Below are 22,084 nucleotides of genomic sequence, written 5' to 3' on the forward strand. Positions count from 1 at the left end.
GCAAAAGTACACTTGTAGCAAGTGTGCATTGGTTGGAAGAGAAGGTACAACAACTTGAGGCCTGCCTAGTCACATTTCCAACTACAGAACAAGATGCGGAGTTTCTTGGCAGAGCTGCGTGGAATGTGCTGGAGCAGCAACACAGGTGAGGTGCCTGTAAGGAGGAGGAAGATTGCCCGTTGCAGGAGATGAACCCCTGGAGGAATGTGGCACACCAAAGTAGGACGGTCAGGAACCATGTTGTATCATTGGAGCTGCAAAAACAATTCCAAGCTCTCACCTTGGACACCGATTCTGGACCAGAGGAGCTAGGACAGCAGTTGCTGACCTCAGAATAGACCAAGGGGGCTGTGGAAGGTACAGTCCACAGAATGACTCCTGCCACCCTCCAGAGAAGGAAGAGATGGGAGGAGATGGAGGAGTCATTTTCCATTCTTGACCCTTCACATCCAAGGCTACTGATTGTGGATGAGTACGCAAATAACCCACTTGCTACCTTCCAAGGAAATTATCTCAGAGAAAGGGAATTGCAGTCTGGAGAAGGCAAGTTGAAGGAGAAGGAAGTACTCAAGCCATAAGGCTCCTGCCTTTATAACCTATCCTATTAATATCCAGATAAGCTCCAATAAGCAATAAGGGGAAATTCATTATATTGGTCCAAATACAGGGATTGGGAGAAATATGTCCAGATGAGAGGCCCTAAACTCCTACCCTGCTAGCAATCTATTTTCTGATTCTGGGCCAGAGGAGCAAGAACTGCAGTTGCAAACCTATGAATACACCGAGGTGGCTTTGGAGCATGCAGTGTTGAGAATGATCCCTGCTGCTCCTCAGAGGTGGAAGAGACAAGTAGGGGTGGTGGGTGACTCCCTAATGAGGAGGACAGAGGCTGTAGTGTCAGGAGGAAACAGGATGTGCCAGGAGATGAGCTTTGGGTGCAAAGATTCATGAGGTGACAAGAGAAGTCGCTGAGTCTTATAAAGCCCACTGGCCACAGCCCTGAAGTCTGCATAAGGGATGCTCTGGACCTGGCAACTCTCGTTCTAATCACTTCCCCAAGGCTAGCCCAAAATATTTTGCTGTCTGAAGCAGAATAGGCTGTGGCACCCACCCTCCACTGCCCAGGTCAAAGCACTCAGTGTTCATGGCTGGCCAAGTTAACTTGGCACCCAGTGCAGAAAAACCCACAAGTGCCCCTCCCATGGAAAGAAGGAATCCATGCAGAACATAACCACCCCTTTGATCCCCATCCACAACACCCAAGTGCCTCACTCTACTCAGTGGTAGGGCTGGCCCTGCATCCTTCAAGAGAAAAGCTATTTGAGGTTGTTTGCGTCCAATGGAATCTGATATCCGCCCCCCCCCCCCCCCGAATGGACGTTCTTACACAGAGCAGCACACAGAAAAAAACAAATAACTGAAAAATGGAACATAGGTCTGCATAGGAATGTATATTTGTGTGCATGGGTAACTGAAGGTTTAAAGAGGTTGTGAAAGGAGGGGCAGGGAATATACATTTCAGTCTGCAACTTTACTTAATTAATTTGTTTAATATTCAGGTTATTTCTTAAGTAATTGGTTAGATTTCAGTTTATAAAAATGCAGAGATAACCCCTCTGGTTTATTTCTCTGAATCTCTTTGGGCAGCTGCTATGACTTCTGGACGAGATGGCAATGATCTCAGATATGCTGCGCTGGTTGCCCAGGGACCAAATACTGTTTTGCGAAGCCTGCCAACATTTTCTATGGAAGAGTCCAAGAGAGTAGCTTTGGTGGAAGCCATTCTAGGAATCCCTGTACTGGTCGTCATTCCCCTTCCACACTTAATGCCAAGTAGCTTTGCAAAAGGGCCCCAAACTCCATGCAGAAGTAGCCTTCGCCTTTTTTTACCCTGTGTGGTTTTAAACAAAATGTTTTTCAGAACATGGCATAACCACTGAAGGGGAGTGTTGCTTTTTCCATCAGAGGGAACGGGCATTTCCAGATAAATCATTGTTTCTGCCCAAGTAACTCTAGGCCCGAGGTTCCTGGTTGAGGCCCTGTAGCCCTTGACCCCCAGAGTCTTAATCAGCCAAGGACCTCTGGCTTTGCTCCCACTGGTCACGCAAAGGGATCCTGGAAGCTGTTCACCTAAAAACCACCCAATCCCTGGTGCTTGTTGAACAAGAAAGGATGAGGAGGTGGACTACCTGGGTTGTTGGGTCCTCCTGGGTTTGAATGCAAGGGGCTCCAGGGTTCTAATTCTCCACAGCACCCCAGGAGAATGGTGTGCGTGGTATTGTGCGATAGAAGACCATCACAAGAGCACATGCCTCTCTGGTGGCTTCCAGCACCTGGTATTTGGAAGCATATTGGGAAATTGAAGTGGAGGCTGGACGCAGCCAGCCAGAAAGCGGGCAGGGCAAACATCACTAATGCATTGCAGGGGGTTGGACTAGGTGGCCCTTGGGGGTCCCTTCCAACTTTACAATTCCATGATCCCAACCTAGTTCCCCAAGCCCCTCCATGGCACACAGCCACAGCTGAAAATGAGGGCCCACCAGCCTGGATTGACAAATCCCTGTTCTTAAAAAGAGCATAACTATCAATGTTTTTTTGTTGGCTTTTGTTGACTTCAGAGAGGGCTTCCCTATTATCTTGTGTTCTGAGGAATGGCCAGAGTCATAAATATTATCAGAACCTTTGTGAAGAAGCTTGGCGAAAATGGTCGTCCCCCAATAAAACCCTCCGCTCAAATTCTTCAAGGCTTGTCACATGTAAAGATAAAGAGTTTCTTGGTCCAGCTGTAATGTTTGCTAAAAGTATTCCTCTCTTTCCTGAGCAGGCCAGAGAAGAAAACGTCTCAGAATCCCAAGTGGAAACAACAAAGCCACTCAAAAGTCCTTCACAAAAGTACAAAAGTGAGTTTTAAAACAAATTAGTTTCCCTCCCCCGAACCCTGTCAGAGCTGGTAGAAAGAGTAAAAATGTCCAGCCAACATTACTGGCATTTTAGGCAGATTTTTTGAGTTTCCCAAATATATGCTGTTTCCGCAGATATTATAAATTCAAAATTCTCTTAAGATCCTTTGCTGATGATACAAATGCTTCAAGGGTTCAAGTGGCGTGAAAGGCAGGTTCTGGTGTGCTTCTCTCACACATGATGGGTGTCCTCTCCACCCCAAAATTCTTGTAATAATATAAATGCCTGGATGTTTGTGAAACTTTAAGCATGCCAGTCAATCAAGCTGGGCACATCCCAGATCCGAGCCCATTCTCTTGAGCAAGGATCTTCTGTAGGATTGTTTGAGCACTGAAATTGACCACGAAGGCACCTGTGGTGTCAAAGTTGGTGTCTCCCTGGCTGGTGTCAGAAGTGGCATCCATTATCAAGTCCAACTGAGGTTTCTGTGTCACGTGGATGGGAGTTAAATTTAAAACCTAACATCACGAAAAAATATCCAGGAGAGATCTGGGAAGCAGAGCTGCCCTGAAATTTCAGGACCTTGGTCCAAGGAATCTTGGACCAAGAACCTCTAACAAAGATTGTCAGGCCACAGGCGGACCTACTTGTAAACAGTGGCAGAGATTTTTTCTGAGAGGTGAGCTCTGCTTCTACCCGTGCACCTTCACTCCTCAAAGGGCACATATACTCAGCTTCAGATTGAATCCAGATTGTAATTTTGCCAGCCACATTTTTAAGCATCATGCATTGTTCTTTTATCAACAATTTGTTCAGCACCTGAAAAAAGGCTCCAAGTAAGAGTGAGTGGCTTTGTGATTGACACGAAAGGCTGACCAATCAGTTCTAAGTCCTGTGCTAAGTCCTAATTCCAAAAAAGGCGGGTGCGGTGGCTTTGTAATTGACCCAAAGGCTGGCCAATGGGCATGTTGCACAGCCTTGCTTCAAAAGGAGTGATTGGCTTCATGATTACCCAAAAGGCCAGCCAATCAGCACTGTGTAAATTCAGCTTTGGCAGAAAACCAGAATGGGCTACTGATCCCAGGGAGAGTATAGAATATGGAGCAGCCAGGCACTCACCTGGAAAGTGGGGATTGGGTAGGTAGCTACTATTATTGGGGACTGCTAAAAAACCCCTCATCCAGAACTGGGCCTGAACCACAGGTTCTACCATATCTATTCACAAAAACGTGTTTCAAAATAGGTTTAAACCCAACAGTGGTTTCAGTCCTATATTTGGATCTCAGTCAGCGCTCCGTGCTGGATCTCCTCCAGTCATCATCACCTACTAAATAACACCTTGTACTTGTGTCAGAGGAGAGTGGCTAAGTCATTCAATGAAGAGACTGTTAAGGCAAACTTCAGTATGCTACTTCTAATGGGGCATCTCTAAAATGGAGGTGGGAAACGTCAGATACTGAAAGGCCTGGTGTTGCCCACAGAGTAAAAGTAAAGTCCATCACAGGTTCAGTATGATCAGCTTTTCAACACGATAGCCAAGGGTGGAAAGCCAAGCAATGGAGTCCCTGTGTCCTAGTCTCCTGAGGTGCAAGTACTATCAGGGGGTGCAGCCCCCGGCTCGTCTGCCTCACTTTCTGAGACTTGTCCTGTGGAATTATCAGTCCCTGGCGATTCCTTGGGCTCTTCTGGAGATGCTGGATGAGTTTCTTCTTCCACCTGTTGATCCTTCACATCTTCACCATTGATTTCCGCATCTACCGAGTTTGGCAGGGCTGGAGTCTCAGCCTCCTCTGCTGGACCATCCTGTTCTTCTGGAGTGGCTTTCTCTTCCTTCTCAGCCTCTTCCATCATCTTTGTCCCTTCCTCCTTGGCGTTGGTTGCCTTGTCCTCCATTTTGGCACTCTCCCCGTTCATCGTGACAGCCTTGGCTGGGGATTTGAGGTTCTGTGCAGCAGCTAAAATATCCGCCTGCAGCTGCTTGGTGGAGTCAACGGGCTCTTCCTGGTCGGCATCAGACAGCTTCTCTGGCACTTCGCTGAAGGCCTTGGCGCCTCCTGACTTGTCGTTCTGGTCCACGTACTTCTTCTTTGGAAAAGATGATGGATAGTAGGCCGAAGCCTTGTGTTTCTGCCGGACGATGACGGCGGCACACACAATGAAAAGGAAGAGGAAGACCAAGGAGCCGACCACAATGATCAAGAGCATGTACTTCTGGAAGAAGTCCACAATCCCGTCCAATATGTTGAGGGATGTTGACGTCCCATTCAGAATGAGGTCATTCAAGGTGGGGTTTGCACCTAGTGTCACGCTTGCAGGGGGTGGGATGGAGGATGCCCCCTCGCTCTCTCCGCTGCCACCGTTGTCTTCAAGCCCTGCTGTGTGTATGGATCTTGAGGCGCACAAGGGCACCATCAGCATAACAAGCAAGCAGGTGTCCATCAGGATGGCCATGTCAGCGGTTGGATGTGGCTGGTTCTTTGGAAAAAACAACAAACACACACACACACACACACAAACAAACAAACAAAGAGAAAGGAATGGTTATTCTTAGATGTGTAGCATGCGCAAATGAGCTAAGTCCCATTCTTAGACCTGGAGGAACTTCTTCCATGGGAGTGGGGGGCTTGCTAAAGTTAATGGTGAGCCTCTTTGCACATGCTCAGTGGGCCTCTCATCTGTCCTAATGACTTCACATATTCGACAACTAGTTCTGGGCTTAAGCTCTGGTGAATCCCTACCTCAAACTGAGATGTGGGCATAAGCAAAAATAGCCAATGAAATCCCACGAAATCGACACATTCAGTGAAGTTTCAGCTAGAAGTAGGGCTTCTTCCATACATCAGTTCATGGACAAGGTATGTTATTTCTTCCCCACTCCTCTCACTCTTGTTGGCTAATGGAATTGTAGAACTGCAGAGTTGGAAGGGACCCCAAGGGACATCTAGCCCAACCCTCTGCAATGCGAAAATTGCAGCAAAAGAATCCCTGGCAGCTATCCTACTCTACTTATGAGCCTCCAATGAAGGGAGCCCATCACCTTCCGAGGCAGTTCATTCCGCTGTTACCCTCAGGAGGTTCTTCCTAATATTTAATTGGAATCTACTTTCTTCTCATTTGATCCACTGCCTTCCCCAAAGCCAAATTTAAAAGTCACTCTCCACCGCCTGTGATAGTGGTGGTCCCCCTGCAACCCTCCCCCCAAAATGAGATGCAAAATAGACAAGCCTGGGCTAGGTGGATTAAGACCAGGGATATGACCGTGACTCATAGCTCTGCAGAAGCCAACTCTGTATGTCAGCCCAGAAGAGTGGCTCAGGCAGGCAGCCTCCTCTGAAGGAGGCTATTTCTAGTCTGGGCGTACGAGTCAGGAGTGATTGAACGATCCTAATGCCGTCCAGTCAAGAGTCCGAGGCAGAAGGAGATCAAAATAGCCTCCCTAACAGGAGGGGAGCATACAGTGAGAGGGGTGGGCTTTGGGCCGACAGAGATGTTTGGATGGTCTAAATTCATTTATTTCTCAACATGCAGAGTTGGGAGCTTACTGGTTTAGGAGTTCTAATAAATCTCTGAGCTCCTGAGCCCGATCAGATCCTGGCCTGAGCACACCACAGTGGTTGGTGGGTAAATTCCTGAGATTTGTGGTTTGCAATGGAAACTGTTACACAGACCAAAGAGCGCAGACTCAGGCATGCAGACCCTGCTGATCCAACTCAAGGTTTACTTCACCAGCTGTTGGATCTGTCAGTAGATCTAGACAGATGTTTAAATGCTGCTGTTTCTGTTCTGACTCTCCAGTGACACACACCCAGTTTTTAATGTGGAAAACAAAGAGGGCTTCCTCCCCCCCCCCCACTTTGCCTTCTCTGGAGCTCTGCCTTCTGCCCTCGGTGCTGCACCCCAAATCCCAAGTGCCAGCCTGGCAGTCAGGAGGTGCCACTCTGCACATGTTTGGAACAACATGCTCCTCCAGAATTGTCTTCTCCTCTGCTCCTTTTTCTAAGCAACATATTCAGAGTCCAGATGTTCCTGCTGAAAGGGGCTGTGCCTGATGCAAGCAGTTTCCCCTTGACTCAAATGCAACGTGCCCAGAACCTTTGCCAAGTTTGGAGACATTAACTTCCTGCAAAACTGCTAACTGAAACCCAGTGTGCAGCCTCAGCATCTGGAAAAGCCGGAGGTTCCTGGATGAATCATCTGGTAATGTGTAGCCTCAAAAGAGCCCTGCAGCTGATCAGACCCAGAGCTCATCTAGTCCAATGGAGACCAGCCCAGATGGGTCCAAGAAGCTCACCAGCAGGGCATGAAGGTGGCAGACACCCGCTGTTGTGTGTCCTCAGAATCTGGCCTTCCAAGCTGCCTTGCCTCTGAACAAGGAGTTTCCATCTGGCTCACAGCTGATGACCAGTCTCTCCAAGGATGTTTCATCCAATGCAAATTACAAAGACTTTTGATATCCGTATATGGGGATGTTTCCTTTGCAACAGATATCTAGGCTTCTCACTTCCACTGGAAAGGAACATTCCACCCAGATGATACTTCAAGAAAAGGATTTCTCCTTTATCATCTCTCCCTGACCCCTTCGTCGGCTCTTCTCTCCTTAGGAGCAATTTAGCCCCTGATCCACAAAATCCAGGCAGGGCACTGACACAAGGGCCCTCTGTAATTGTTTCTCTACAGCCCTTGGCATTCAGAGGTAGACTGCCTTTGGGCATGGAAGCTCTGTGGATCTATTGAGGCTAAGCTGTCAATATCCTCCCCAGCATGAAACCCAATTTGAGCTCCATCCTTGCAACACTTCAGCAGGAATCCAGAACTTTTGTGCTTGCCAGAAATACGGGGGAAAGGGGTCCTCTAGCCAGTCCCCTGCAATGCAGGGGTCTCAGCTAAAGCATCCATGACAGATGACCATCCAACCTCTGCTTGGAAACCTCCAAGGAAGGAGAGTTCTTGCACCCTCCCTTGAGAACCAGGGGCAGCAGGATCCCATCAAATGGATCAGCCATATCTATGCAAGGCCTGCAGCCTCTCTCCAGATCCCAGTGACAGGCCAAATTCCATACCCTCCAACATTTCTCTGATGGAAATAGGAACATCCCATTCCACCATGGTTTCTTTACTATTTATACCCCACACATCTGACTGGGTTGCCCCCGCCACTCTGGAAAGCTTCCAACATACATAAAAACATAATAAAACATTAAAGAAAAAACCCTTCCCTATACAGAACTGGCTTCAGACGGCTCAGGGGTTGGATAACTCCATACCCTCCAACATTTTTCCAATGAAAATAGGAACGTCCTAAGGAAAAGCGTGACATTCCTGGATCAAATCAGAAATGGGAATGGCTTCTGTAAATCTGGGGCTTTCCCTGGAAAACAGGGACATTTGGAGGGTCTGAAATTCTTCAAACTCTAAATGCACACAGTCTCCCCCATCCCTCTGCCTCCTTTCTTCCTCCTCCTTCCTAGATGCATAAAATATCCCCTAAATCCCCTCTAGTTTTAAAAGCTGTGTAATCTGAGAACTGTCCCATCTCTTCTGAGCTGGAGCAAATCAACTGGCAATTAAATCAGCAGACAAGACCTTCCTCTGGACTCTGAGCTGCATAATGCAAGCTTTAATTCAATTTTGTTTTCATCAGGTTGTTATTCTTCAAAGGCATCCCACAATCTTAAAGCAGCTGATCTACCAAATAATAGTGTTGATTTGATTGCACCAAGGTCTGTGCTACTCCTTTAACAATTCAAACATATAAATTTAATAATAATAATAATAATAATAATAATAATAATAATAATAATTTAAAAGGCATTAACATTAAAAAGCAAACCACCCCACATTAACATCAATAGATTATATACTGCCTATGATTCCGAAATATTTATATATTGCCTTTAATTCAGAAATATTAAGACAGTGCAGAGTAAGTAATGAACAAGTTAATTAAAATGACACATTAAATAGCAATGAATAGCTAATTAACTGATTTATTTGCTTCTGTTTTGTAGTTTCAGATTCTTCTGCTTTATATTTGTCTGTGGTGTGGTGGTTTTTTTCATCTTTATGTTCATATTTGAAGCCACTGTGGATGGAGCCTTGTAGGCCTCCTTCCGGCAGCTCCTTTGGCCAAGCTGGTGCCAAATGTATCGCTCTGCTTTCCTTTGGGCCCCATCAGCAAGTCTTGTTGTCTGGGCAGCCCAGACCCTCCAGACACGCTGCCCAGACCTGGGGAAGTCACTTTGGTGCTGCTAACACAGCAAAAACAACACAGGAGGCAGCAGCTACGAGTGATAAGCTCCACCTGATTGGCATAAGGTACAAGGGCTACAGGTTGCCTCCACTGGTGGGAGAGATCATTGTCTCTCACTGGTCAGCTGGGCCGCCCCAGTCAATAAGTGCTGACCTGCCACGGTCCGCCTGCTTCAATGGGTGCTGGAGCTCAGAGAGAGAAAGCGCCCTGGTGCATCTGCAGCAGCACAACCGGACGCCTTCCTCTGCCCCAGCTGCAATAAAACACGTCTCTCCCATATGGATCTCTACAAGCCCCAGCAGGTGCTGCAGCCTCCCAGCGGTTTGACTTCACCCCCAAAGGTGACAGATGGATGCCAACAACAATGTGGTCTTTGTACAGATATCAAATCCTCTAAAGAAGGAAAACAAACCACCACAGGAGAAATCTGAGGTCACACGCTGCTCCACTGGCACCACTAACACCACCAACCCAAGAGACTCCTAGGTTGCAATGGCGGCTGGGCCTGTCCTTCACCTGACTACAAATGGGACCAGTGCTAGATGACCCATAGGGTCCCTTCCTATACTCTGTGATTCTATGAAATCAACATTATGTGAACGCTACAATCTGCACCCGCAGGACACGGCTGGCGTTCCATGGCAAGCCCAAGGCTGTCGGTGGCCGGGGGTGGCAGTAGAAGGCCCCTTCTACTATGTCTCTCTAGATCTGCATTATGCCACACACCCCATGGCAGGCCACCTGGGACTGCTGCCCTCAGCACCCTCCCGATAGTCGGTTGGTAACCCCTGAACAAAATACCTAGAAGGTCAGGTGGATTTGGAGTGAGGCTTACATGCAAAGCCTGCCTGATTACGCCCATGTTCTGATTTTGCCACAGGACTCCGCAGGGTTGGCAGAGCCATGCTGCACACATCTGAGCCTGAATCTAACTTGCTGGCCACAGGGCAGGGAACCATGGCAGGAGCAGCTGTGATTTTCCTCCACTCTTGTTGCATGGATGTTTTTGGTGTGGAGTCCAAAGAGGTAGCTAAGGAAGGTGGGCTTCAGCTCAGCCCCCCCCCCCATTGCCCATTTTCAGTGCTGAGAGCAGACCCCAGGACATATGAAGAGCCAGTGTGGTGTAGCAGTTAGAGGGCTGGATTACTAGGACCTGGGAGACTAACGTTCAAATCCCCCACTCGGCCATGAAGCTCCCTGGGTGACCTTGGGTGCCAGCCACTGCCCCTCAACCCCACCTACCTCACAGGGTGGTTGTGGGGATTAAACGAGGAGAGGGAGAACTATATATGCTACCTTGAGCTTCTTGGAGGAAAATGTGGGTTATAAATACAAGAAATAATAATAATGATTAACACCTCTGAGCATGTGCAGAATGCTCTGCATGTTTCTTCCCCCTGCAGACCCGCCACTGCATGACCACAAACCCCCATGTGTGCCACAAATCCCAAGGAAAGCACAAACCCCAGGTTGTCTTGAGGAATCTCTGCTTCATAGCCGGGGTCTTGGGGCACAGACCTCTGGGAAGTTCTCCTGCATATGCACACACCCAAAGTTCATTTCAACAGTGCAGGAGAATTTCCCAGGGAACTGCCCCTAAATTTTGAGTTTTCCTAGGGAATAGCAGCCTCATCTTCAGTGCGCAAGGCAGAAGCAAAGCAGGTTCATCTAGGCCAGAATTGATTACAGGGTCCTTCTGCCTCTTCACAGGAACATGGGAAGAGCCTGGCTGCTGGATCAGGCCAAGTGGGGCCCATCTAGCTCAGCATCCTGTTCTCACAGTGCCCTACCAGATGCCTCCATGGGAAACCTGCGAGCAGGATCCAAGTGCAAGAGCCCCTTCTGGCATTCAGAAGCATTGCTGCTCCCGGTTGCGGAGGCAGAGCAGAGTCGTCTGGCCAGCAGCCAGCATTGGCCTCTCCTCCCCCGTGAACTTCTTCTTCTGCGCTCCTCTTTTAAAGACATCCAGGCTGGCGGACGCCCTGCCTCCTGTGGCAGCAGGTTCCATGGTTTAACTCTGAGCTGCATCGATTCCCTTTATCTGTCCTGAAGCTTCCAGCCTTCAGCTTCCTGGGCTGCCCCCAAATTCTAGTGTTCTGAGAGAGGGAGGAATTTTCCCGCTGTCTGCTTTGTCCAGGCCACATACACGTTTATGAACTTCTATTGCATCTTCTTCGCCTTTTCTCCAGCTAAAAGCCCCCAAGGCGGCACCCTTTTCTTACAGGGGGGTTGCTCCGTCCCCCTTGAGCCACCCCCTTCCCAAGCAGGCGAGGCTTTTGTGGACCCCCATCCTGCCCGCCCCAAAAGGCTGGGCAGCAGTTGCAAGCCTGCCAGAAGTCAGCGGGAGTCGAGAAAAGGTGGGGTGGCGCTGGGCCCCCAAGGTTTAGGGCGGGGGGGGGGAGTTGCGGGCATTTACTCACGGGAGAGGAAACTTTGCCGTCTTCTGCTGGCCTCCTGGTTGCCTGCTCTGCTGCTCAGCGCAGCCCCTTCCTCCGCCGAGCTTGGCCGCTTCTGTGCCTGGCCAGCTTTTTTGCATTAAGTCTGGTTTCATGTGGGGACAGGGAGGGAGGGAGGGAAGGAAGGAAGGGGAGGGCAGCCCCCCACATGCGGCTCTCCTTTCCCTCCCCCTTTCTCCCGCAGGCAGCCGCCCTCCAAGCTGGGAGGGAAGGAGAGGAAAGGAGGCTGGATAAAGTTTTGCTCCGTCTGCGCATCCCTCCAAGGGGAAAGTTCCCAGCAAAGCGAGGGCGGCGGGGGGGGGGGGGTTGTTTATCAAGGCAAGCAGCTGAGGAGTTAGGAAGGGGGGGTGATGGTTGGTGGGATTAAAATCATCTCCCCAGAGAACATTCTTCCCAGAGGTGACATGATAAAATGATGCGTGCATGGAGAAAGACGACAGAGAAAAGTCATTCTTCCTCTCTCAGAACCCGGGGACATCCCATAAAGCTTGAATGCTGTCAGATTCAGGACAGAGAAGAGGAAGGGCTTTTTCGTGTAGCACATAGTTACACTGTGGAACTCACTCCCACAAGACAGTGATGGCCATCCACTGGGATGGCTCTTTTAGAGCAGGCTTCCTCAACCTTGGCCTTCCAGATGTTTTGAGACTCCAATTCCCATGATCCCTGACCACTGGTCCTGCTAGCTAGGCAGTGGCGTAGCGTGGGGGGTGCAAGGGGGGCCGGCCGCACCAGGCGCAACATCTGGGGGTTAGGGTTAGGGGCGCAAATCCATGGGTTAGGGGGCGCAAATCCACAAGTTAGGGGGCGCAAATTACTTGCCTTGCCCTGGGTGCTGACAACCCACGCTACACCACTGTAGCTAGGGATCATGGGAGTTGTAGGCGAAAAACATCTGGAGGGCCAAGGTTAAGGAAGCCTGTTTTAGAGGACGGGGCGGGGGGGGGGATCACAGAGGATAAGGCTACTAGTCAAAATGGCTGCGCTCTCCTTCTACAGTCGAGGCAGCAAGGCTTCTGAATCCCACTTGCTGGAGAGAGTTGCTCAGCTCCTGCAGGAGAGTGTCCTAGAGGACATCTGGTTGCCCCCAGTGAGAAGATGCTGCTGGGCTGGATCTGCTGGCTCTTCTCATGTTCTTAACAGCTTCCTTTTTCAATCCTCCTTTCATTGGTCACACTTCTATAACAGGGGCCAGATGCAATGTTAGGAACTGAGAAAGATGAATTACAATATATCCAGGGATTCAGTTCTATCACTTGTGGAATGAACCAAAACAAAGGATTTTAGCACATTTTGTTTGCTACTTGACTTACCGATGCTGGGGATGTCCCTGTTATCAACAACTGTTTTGTGGGTTGCCTCTGTTAATTAGGTACTTAATATCACTGTGTCTGCACTTTCCCACATTAAATTTCCTTCTGACCTTCATATTTATAACCCACCAACCATATACTTGCAACTCAGGACAAGATTTCACGTGTCTGATGAAGTGAGAGGGGCGCCACAAAACTTTATGCTATAATAAATTTGTTAGACTTTAAGGTGCCATAAGACTCTTTGTTTATCCTGCAATGAACAGCTCCACTCCGTGATGATTGCAATAAACTATTAAGGGTTCCTGAAAGAAGCATCACTTCATTCCTCCCCCCCCCCCAAAAAAAAATCCAGGAAGTTTTTCTCTGAGTTCCTTAGAGAGAGGAAGAGATTGTGTGGAAGGAGCCAAGCAAGGGTTAAGGGCTTCTTCTTTTTCTTCTTCTTTTTTAAAAGGTCCAAAATTCCTTATCAGCCTCATAAATATATTGCTGTGTCATGTCACTTAAGATTCCCCAAATAATGCATTTCCCGTGAGAAACAGAAAGAAGATGAGGGTGGGAAGAGGGAGGCAGAGGCGGGGCAGAGATGTTTAGCCATTTTGTTCTTCAGAAGGAAAATGGAGTGTGACCTTCCAGGGAAGCGCAGGAGTGTGGGGACCAAGATGACTGGGGGGCCAGTTTGGGCTTAACTGGGGGAAAAGGAGGGCAGAAGCCAGGGAGGTGGGAGGGGAAACCTAAACCTAAATAGCCCCTGCATATTGGGGGGAGATGGCAGCAGCTGGCTTTGGAGAATCCCAGACTTTGGAGAACTACAAAAAACACTGTACTCTGGAGGGCCACATCTGGAGGGCATAAATGTGGGTCATTTGGAAATTCACAGATCAATTTCTAGAGAATCACAGAGCTGCAGAGCGGAAGGGGCCCTCCAAGGGTCCTCGAGTCCTCCTTCTGCGATGCAGGCGTGAAGGCTGAGGAATCCCTGACAGGTGGCCCTCCAGGGAAGGAGGGTCTGCCACCTTCTGAGGGCCCCCCCCCCCCGACCGAAAACCCCTGTTCTGCTGGGTCCTTCCCCCCCTCGCCCGCCTTTCTCCTGCGACCCTCAAAGCCCCCCTTGAGTGAGCCAGCCCCCCCCCCGTCCCCTACTTCTCCATCTTGTCTGTTGGGGAAGGACAGCAACGTGGGAGGATGTTGCTATCAAGTGTGCCCTCTGTTCCTCCCCCTGAATGTGTCCAGCAGCAGAGGGAGACTGTGCCAGGAGGTCCTCTGGTCCAACCCCCTATTCCATGCAGGATCTGCAAGGCACTCCCTAGGCCTCATGGGGCCACCACACATCAGTCCCTGCGTCTCCGTCTTCCCATATGTTTGCTTCCATGAAGCTGAAAGCCTGGCAGGTTTGGGCCAGAAATCTCTGCTCCCCTCCTTGCATTATGGTGGCCTCAGCTCAAGAAGGATCATGTGCAGTTGGAGAAGGTTTAGAAAAGGACAGCCAAAATGATAAAGGAGCAACTCCCCTGTCTCCCTGGAACTTTTTCATTTAGTCCACGCTTGCCTTTTTGCTCGGCGCTTTCCAGGCACACGTCTGTGCTTTAAAGCTCTGTGTCTTTCCACCCCAGAGCTTTCCCTGAGAAAACTCACTCTTTAAAGCTGAAGTGCAACAAACAGCAATTTGAGTCTTCTGCAAATTGCTGTCTGTTCCGATTCAGCATTAAAGAGCAGGTTTTCCCAGGGAAAAAGGGGGGAAAGCCACTCAGAACTTTTAAGTTTTATGTTTCATTATGATCATTACTATGCCCCCCACCTATTCTTTTTCTCTTTCCTTTCCTTTCTTTTCTTGTTCTTCTGTCTCTCCTCTTTCTTGTCTTTTTGATTTTATTTGCTCTAGATACTATTTTATTGTATTGTGAAAACTTTAATAGAAATCTTTGGGGGAAAGAAAAAGAAAGCACGGTGCAAAAGGAAGTTTGAATGGGCCTTAAGAAGTGGCACAACTCTGTAGCTGAGCATCTGCACTGGCTGCTGAGCCGGGTTCAAGGCCCTTGCACCAATTCACAAAGCCTCAAACACCTTACCCTAGGTCCAGAATACATCAGGGAGTGCCTGAAGCCTGACACCCCAGCATGATCACTGGGATCATCTGCAGGAGCATCACCGGTCATTCCCCAAGTTGGCAAGGCTCATTTGACAACAATAAGAAACTTTGGTGTCATTGGCACTGTCCTGGGGAACACTCTGCCACTAGAGATTCACAGGCAACATTGGTGCCAACATTTACACGACTCCTGAAAACTTACGTAGGCCATATCTTTTCACAATAGTAAGCTGAATTCTGCTTTTAATTTTTTTAATATTGTTTTTATTGCATGGTTTTACATACTACTGCAATGTTTTTTATAGTGGTATATAAATATTTTTATCCTTAATTAATTTTTATAATCAATTACCTTTTTTAAAAAAATTAAAAAGTAGCCCATTAGGCATAGTTGCGACTTGGAAGTAGGTGCACACTTCTCCACTGGAGATTTTTAAGCCGCTTTGTCAGGGCGTCTTCAGCTGTGATTCCTGCAAGGGGTCCTTTGCAATGCTACAATTCCATGATTCTGCCAGGAGCTAGAATAAGGGCTGGTCTGTAAACAGAAGCTGGCAAGCCCCTTCTCCATCACACTTTCAGAGCTGTGTCTTATTTCCACTCCTCTAGCCCGAAAACTGAGCCGGCAAAGCTCCTGCCTTCCTTGGCCACGTCCTGCCACTGCCCCCTAACCTTGCCCAGGTCTTCTTGCACCGCCTCCTTGGCCTGGCTGCTGCTCTGTAATTTAGCTCTTGTGGGGTGTCTGCAGCTTTGTGGGAACACTTCAAACCAACTTGCAATTTGACAAAAAAAAAAAAAAGCCCACTCAAAACCTCTCGGCCTGGCACTGCTTCTAATTTGGTTGGCCAAGGAGGTTTTTCGCTGGGTCAGCAAGTCTGCAGCCAGACTCCTCGGCCAATTCCTGACTTGCTGCAGAGATTTATGGAGACTGTCTTTGCCTGCATGCAGGGGAAGGGACCTCTCAGGCCAAGCACTCTGATGCTCCCATGACATATAAGCCAGAAGCTTTACAGTGCTTAAAAGAAAAATTGGATTTAGGAATCTATGTCCTTTCTCTCCTCCCAGTCCTCCTGACTCCACAGCATGTGCTTCAGCACACCCAACACAGCGTTAAAGCCAAGGGGGCTGCAAATGGTGGCCCTGCAGAGACAGCAGCACCCAGCGGGGGGGGGGGGGCACATGTGCTGGATGTGCTTTGAGCGCATAGTGCAGCTCTGCCCTTTTAAACAACCCACAAGGAGAGGCCAATGGCAGACTTTGCCAAGCTGGTGTGTTGGGAGGGGCCGATGAGAGCTGGAGGTCCCCAGGCTGGTGAAGGATGATGGGTTGGACACGGCACACACCCTCACCCTCGCCTAGACATTTGCAGACTTCTGGATCACCCAACAGGGAGGCCAAGGGCATTCTTAGAGCACCAGCAAAGCAGGGGCACACACACACACACACACATTTTTAACTATAATTTAACATTTCAAAAAGGCACTGAAGTCATCATCCTGAGAAAAATCAGAACTTTGTTAGACTTCCTTGCACTGTGCCCACCACACTTTCCCCTAATTTTTCTGTTCTCTTTTTATTATCTCCCACTAAACCGGGGAGAGTGGAGCATCCCACTAACATAGATCAGAATAATGCAAAGGAATCAAATCCTGTCATGTGTTGCACATGGTATAAGTTTTGTGTCAGCTAAAAAAATATAATGTTACTTTGATTTGAATTGCATATAGGAGGAGCATCATCATCATCCTCTTTCCTGGTGCCTGGAGTCTCTAAAGGTCTTTCTTGCTCCTGCCCTGCATGCACTCATTTCAAGCCTGGCCTTTTTTAACCATGAGGACCAGAAGCTTGCTCCTTAAAAACAAGCAAACTAAAATGCAAGTTTTGCAAGAAGCTGTGCTGAATGCACCGCACAGATCTCAGTAGGGAAACCTCATTCAGGGCCTGTGGTCAAAAGGAGGATAAGTGGAGTTGCCAACAGGACTTCCTGGGGTGTAGCTGAACATGGACTGAGCGCCTGCCTCCTGCCCTCACTCCTTGCAATCTGTTGGTGAGTTCTGGCTTATGTGCCTCCACTAACTTAATATAGCCTACCTCACAGGGCTGGTATAAATATAAAAGAGTGGGGAGGAAGAGATACATAAGCTTGACCTCGTGAATGGGAAGGCAAGATCCGCCCCAACCTCCGAGCCGTGCAGGATTCCAGGGGTTCCCAGGCACAGACTCGGGGCTCGTCCTTTTGGGAAGGAGGCACAGTGGAGACTGGGGTGTCTTTAGGATATATGGCTTATTTACACATATATACAACCCGACCCTACAATGGAGGAGTTCATGGCATTAACACCTCAGAAAGGTCTTGTTTCTCCAAGAGCTACAGTCTCTCCTCAAAGAGGAAAAAAGCGAGAGATGATGGGAAAAGAAGCCATGAGAAAACATCCCCCCAGGCCACCCAGAGATCCACACGCTACAATTAAATTACATCCAATTCACATTTAAAACACATGACTCCCACAAAATCCTGGGTACAGAGCTACAATTCCTAGCCCCGTTAGCCCCCCCCCCACCACTTTGGGGGAAGTCCTGTGCTTGAAATGTGCATTGAATGAACTTCAAACGTACGGGATGCAAGTGACAGAGGCAGCATGTTGTGGACAGGAGTAGATGAGCCTTTGGGTCCCTTCCAACCCTGCAGTTCTGTGATAGGGAGCAAATGCTGGCAGGGGGACTGTGAGCAGCCACACAGCTGGAAGCAACTGGATTTTGTTTACAGTGGCTTTGAACTAGCAACCAGGCGCAAGGTGCTGGTCCACATGTCAACCCTCTCGACCCTTTGACTCTTGAAAGTTGGGAAGTAAGGCTGATTTGTGCGGGTTCAAAAGTCTGGCCCCTGTCCCCCCCTTCCAAATTCAAGATTAGTATTTCGACAACAGATCTGTATTACTAATACCTAAGCCTGGGTCTAAATTTCCCTAATATAATATACAATGTGTGGTTCCTCTGTCTCCCTCAAACAGGCATACCTGAAATTGCAGCACAATTTAACAAATAGCGGTCAGTTTAGGAAAGCCACACTTTGCCAATCCAGTTTCTGACTTTGCACCACTTGCCTGAGAATTGTTTCTCCTGGGGGAGGGGGAATCTGGCACGCAGCCCCTGGCCCCCACCCAAGTGCCAGAGAGAAACCTCTCTGTAATGCCCCAGAAATTAAAATAAGACACACTCAACTCTTCAGGAGATGCCAAACCCCTTCCCACCCTCTACTGGCAGAGGCCAGAGATTACTGTGGGGCTGCAGACTTTGGTTCTTTTCTTTTAAAGTTACCTGGCAGATCTCTGTGTTGAGCTTTTGTGCAAATACACAACTGGGAAGTGGCAACCCAGCCCATCCCCATTGGAAACCTCCCCAACCCCCAAAGACTGTTTCTGCAGGAAAGATCCAGGCTCCCCTGAACTCTAAGTGAAACAGCTGCTGCAGCTGCACAACATTGTTTATAGGAGGCCAAACCACAGATTTTTCTCCTCTGATTTTTAAACAACGGGGGGCCAGCAGGACAGACGGATGGACGGGGGGGGGGGGGCTTGCAGGGTGAGAGAGGAAGGGGGAGGTTCATGTACAGAGGGTCTGCGTGGATGGGAGGGGCCACATTTCCCTCAGACACTCCCCAGCAAGGGATGCAAGAGGAAGTCCTTTGTCTGCCAACGTGTATTTGAAACAACGAAGTTCCCGACTGCAGACCTGTTAAAACATGGCCATTTAAATCACAGTCATAAAAAGGGTTTTTAAAACCGTGATATGACAATTGCAATTAAAATGAGACCGTTGAGCAGAGAAGAGGAACTTGGTCACTAACTCTGCTATTAATAATAGAATCCTCGTTTTGCAGAGTTGGAAGGTACCCAAAGGGTCCTCTAGTCCACCCCACCCCCCGCCGTGCCAGCCAAGAAACATTTCCAAGTACGGTTCCAGTGTGCTTCCTCCTAATTCCACAAAGTAGCCTGCTACCAGGGGCGGAGGAAGGGGGTGCGGTGGGGGTGGTTCGCCCTGGATGTCACCATTGAGAGGGGTGACAAATGCCAGGCAGCACTCACCACGGGGCCGGCAGCGCGCCCAAGCCACACGAGCCTGGGAGAGACAGGGTGGCTTGGGCGCACACAGGCTCCATGCTGCCCAAATGGTCCGCCTGCTGCCTCCCCCCAGCTGTAGGGTGGCTGAGTGGGAGGAGATAGGCAGACTCCAGAGGCCCCGCGGTGCGCCCCACCCTTGCCCCGTCCCAGGCGCCTGAGCGGCTTCCTCCGCCACTGCCTGTTACATCCCTTTCTGTGAAGACTACATTCAACAAAGAGGTGACACTCAGTTTTGGCTACTTCATCTCCACAGGGACACAGGTGATATAGAAAAAACCTGCTCCCTTTCCCTTATGGGGTATTCTGGAGCCCGTATAGAGTCTTTAAGTGGGTTCCCTATCGGTAGGAGAAAATAACAGGCCAACCAGAAAATACTGAGATGCAAAGCCTGATCTTTATTAAAGCTGTTGCAACAGGGACCTCACTCACAACACGCAGGAGGGAGGAGGAACCCTGAACAATGGTGCACAAGCCCTTATATAGACTTTTGAAATTGCCCGCACTGTAGCTCAAGACCCCCCTCCCCAAAAAAAATCATACATACATCACAGAAGGAGGTGGTCTACACTAGAAATACATCACAGGAGGCGGTCTACAGCAGAAATCCTGTCTGCCAGGATACCTGACAATTGTCACTGACTACATTACCTGGACAGTCCGGCCATTCTTTTATGATGGTAAATACTTTAATTCCTGGATCCAGGTCACAGGCTCACTCTATTCATACACACATACGCCCTTAAGACAGGTAAGCAAAAGACAGTGGAGAGGCGTTCCCATTTCCTCCCTCCTTGCAGAGAAATATTTGAGGTCAATTTGGGAGAGTCAAAATGGCTTCAGGATTGCTCTCCTGTCCTATTTCAGACACTTATGTATGTATTTGCCTTGTACATTTATGAACATTTATTTTATATTTGGGACCTTAGAATTCTTATAACACAGGGATCCTCATTCAGGATACGTCCAGTAAGTGGCCTGGGGATACTTGGGGATAGTCAAACTTTTCAGGTATCTAGCATATCTAGGAAATTCAAAAGTTAACCTAAGTAATAATAATAATAATAATAATAATAATAATAATAATAACAACAACAACAACAACAACAACAACAACAACAACAACAATTTATTATTTATACCCCGCCCATCTGGCTGGGCCTCCCCAGCCACTCTGGGCGGCTTCCATAGAAACCAAAAATACAGTAAAATATCACACGTTAAAAACTTCCCTGAACAGGGCTGCCTTAAGATGTCTTCTGAATGTCAGGTAGTTGTTTATCACTTTGACATCTGCTGGAAGGGCGTTCCACAGGGCGGGCGCCACTACCGAGAAGGCCTTCTGCCTGGTTCCCTGTAACTTGGCCTCTCGCAGTGAGGGAACCGCCAGAAGGCCCTCGGAGCTGGACCTCAGTGTCCGGGCAGAACGATGGGGGAGGAGACGCTCCTTCAGATATTCTGGACCGAAGCCGTTTAGGGCTTTAAAGGTCAGCACCAACACTTTGAATTGTGCTCGGAAATGTACTGGGAGCCAATGTAGGTCTTTCAAGACCGGTGTTATATGGTCTCGGCGGCCGCCCCCAGTCACCTGTCTAGCTGCCGCATTCTGGATTAGTTGTAGTTTCCGGGTCACCTTCAAAGGTAGCCCCACGTAGAGTGCATTGCAGTAGTCCAAGCGGGAGATAACCAGAGCATGCACCACTCTGGCGAGACAGTCCGCAGGCAGATAGGGTCTCAGCCTACGTACCAGATGGAGCTGGTAAACAGCTGCCCTGGACACAGATTTGACCTGTGCCTCCATGGACAGCTGTAAGTCCAAAATGACTCCCAGGCTGCGCACCTGGTCCTTCAGGGGCACAGTTACCCCATTCAGGACCAGGGAATCCTCCACACCTGCCCGCCTCCTGTCCCCCAAAAACAGTACTTCTGTCTTGTCAGGGTTCAACCTCAATCTGTTAGCCGCCATCCATCCTCCAACCGCCTCCAGACACTCACAGGACCTTCACCGCCCTCACTGGTTCTGATTTAAAAGAGAGGTAAAGCTGGGTATCATCCACATATTGATGGACACCCAGTCCAAACCCCCTGATCATCTCTCCCAGCGGCTTCATATAGATGTTAAAAAGCATGGGGGAGAGGACAGAACCCTGAGGCACCCCACAAGTGAGAGCCCAGGGGTCTGAACACTCATCACCCCCCACCACTTTCTGAACACGGCCCAGGAGGAAGGAGCGGAACCACTGTATGACAGTGCCCCCAGCTCCCAGCCCCTCAAGACGGTCCAGAAGGATGTTATGGTCGATGGTATCAAACGCCGCTGAGAGATCCAGCAGAACTAGGAAACAGCTCTCACCTTTGTCCCTAGCCCGCCGGAGATCATCAACCAGTGCGACCAAGGCAGTTTCAGTCCCATGATGAGGCCTGAATCCCGACTGGAAGGGATCCAAATGGTCCGCATCCTCCAGGCATGCCTGGAGTTGTTCTGCAACCACTCGCTCAATCACCTTGCCCAAGAATGGAAGATTTGAGACTGGGCGATAGTTGGCCATTGTGGCCGCATCTAAAGATGGTTTTTTTAAGAAGCGGTTTAATAACCGCCTCTTTCAGCGGGTCTGGGAAGGCTCCCTCACGGAGGGAAGCATTCACCACCCCACGAAGCCCATCTTCCAGTCCTTCCTGGCTAGCTTTTATAAGCCAGGATGGGCAAGGATCCAGGAGACAGGTGGTTGGTTTCACTCGTCCAAGCAGCCTGTCCACATCCTCGGAGGTAACAGATTGGAATTGATCCCACACAACTTGACTAGACAGAACTCTAGCACTCTCCCGCCCCGGCCCTGCTCCCACGGTGGAGTCTACTTCTTCCCGAATCTGAGCGATTTTATCTGCAAAAAACTTTGCAAAATCATTGCAGGAGAACATGTGGCCCGTACTGGGCCCCGATGTTGCAGGTGGTTCCGCTA

The 22,084-nt window shown here is 49.1% G+C and overlaps 1 protein-coding gene across 2 annotated transcripts; it reads right to left on the reverse strand.

The window, feature by feature from the left end:
• Window positions 1-1,530: 1,530 nt before the first annotated feature.
• TMEM119 (transmembrane protein 119) lies at window positions 1,531-11,886 on the reverse strand. 2 transcript variants are annotated; one of them, XM_083710375.1, is made up of 3 exons: window positions 11,572-11,718; window positions 7,193-7,407; window positions 1,531-5,376 (listed from the first exon to the last, which is right to left on the reverse strand). In XM_083710375.1, exon 3 carries the CDS (start codon window positions 5,350-5,352, stop codon window positions 4,474-4,476), a length of 879 nt encoding a protein of 292 aa, XP_083566501.1. In that variant the 5' UTR covers window positions 5,353-5,376; window positions 7,193-7,407; window positions 11,572-11,718; the 3' UTR covers window positions 1,531-4,473. The 2 variants fall into 2 exon arrangements, with proteins under 2 accessions (XP_083566501.1, XP_083566500.1); XM_083710374.1 differs by lacking the exon at window positions 7,193-7,407 and having other exon boundaries at window positions 11,572-11,886.
• Between the last annotated feature and the right edge of the window lie 10,198 nt (window positions 11,887-22,084).

The sequence above is a fragment of the Podarcis gaigeae genome (assembly GCF_964106915.1).
Source record: "Podarcis gaigeae genome assembly, chromosome: 13".
Classification (NCBI taxonomy): domain Eukaryota; kingdom Metazoa; phylum Chordata; class Lepidosauria; order Squamata; family Lacertidae; genus Podarcis; species Podarcis gaigeae.

Excerpts from the sequence above, each read along its gene's own strand:
- TMEM119 (XM_083710374.1), bottom strand. The coding sequence starts at position 5,352 with ATGGCCATCCTGATGGACACCTGCTTGCTTGTTATGCTGATGGTGCCC.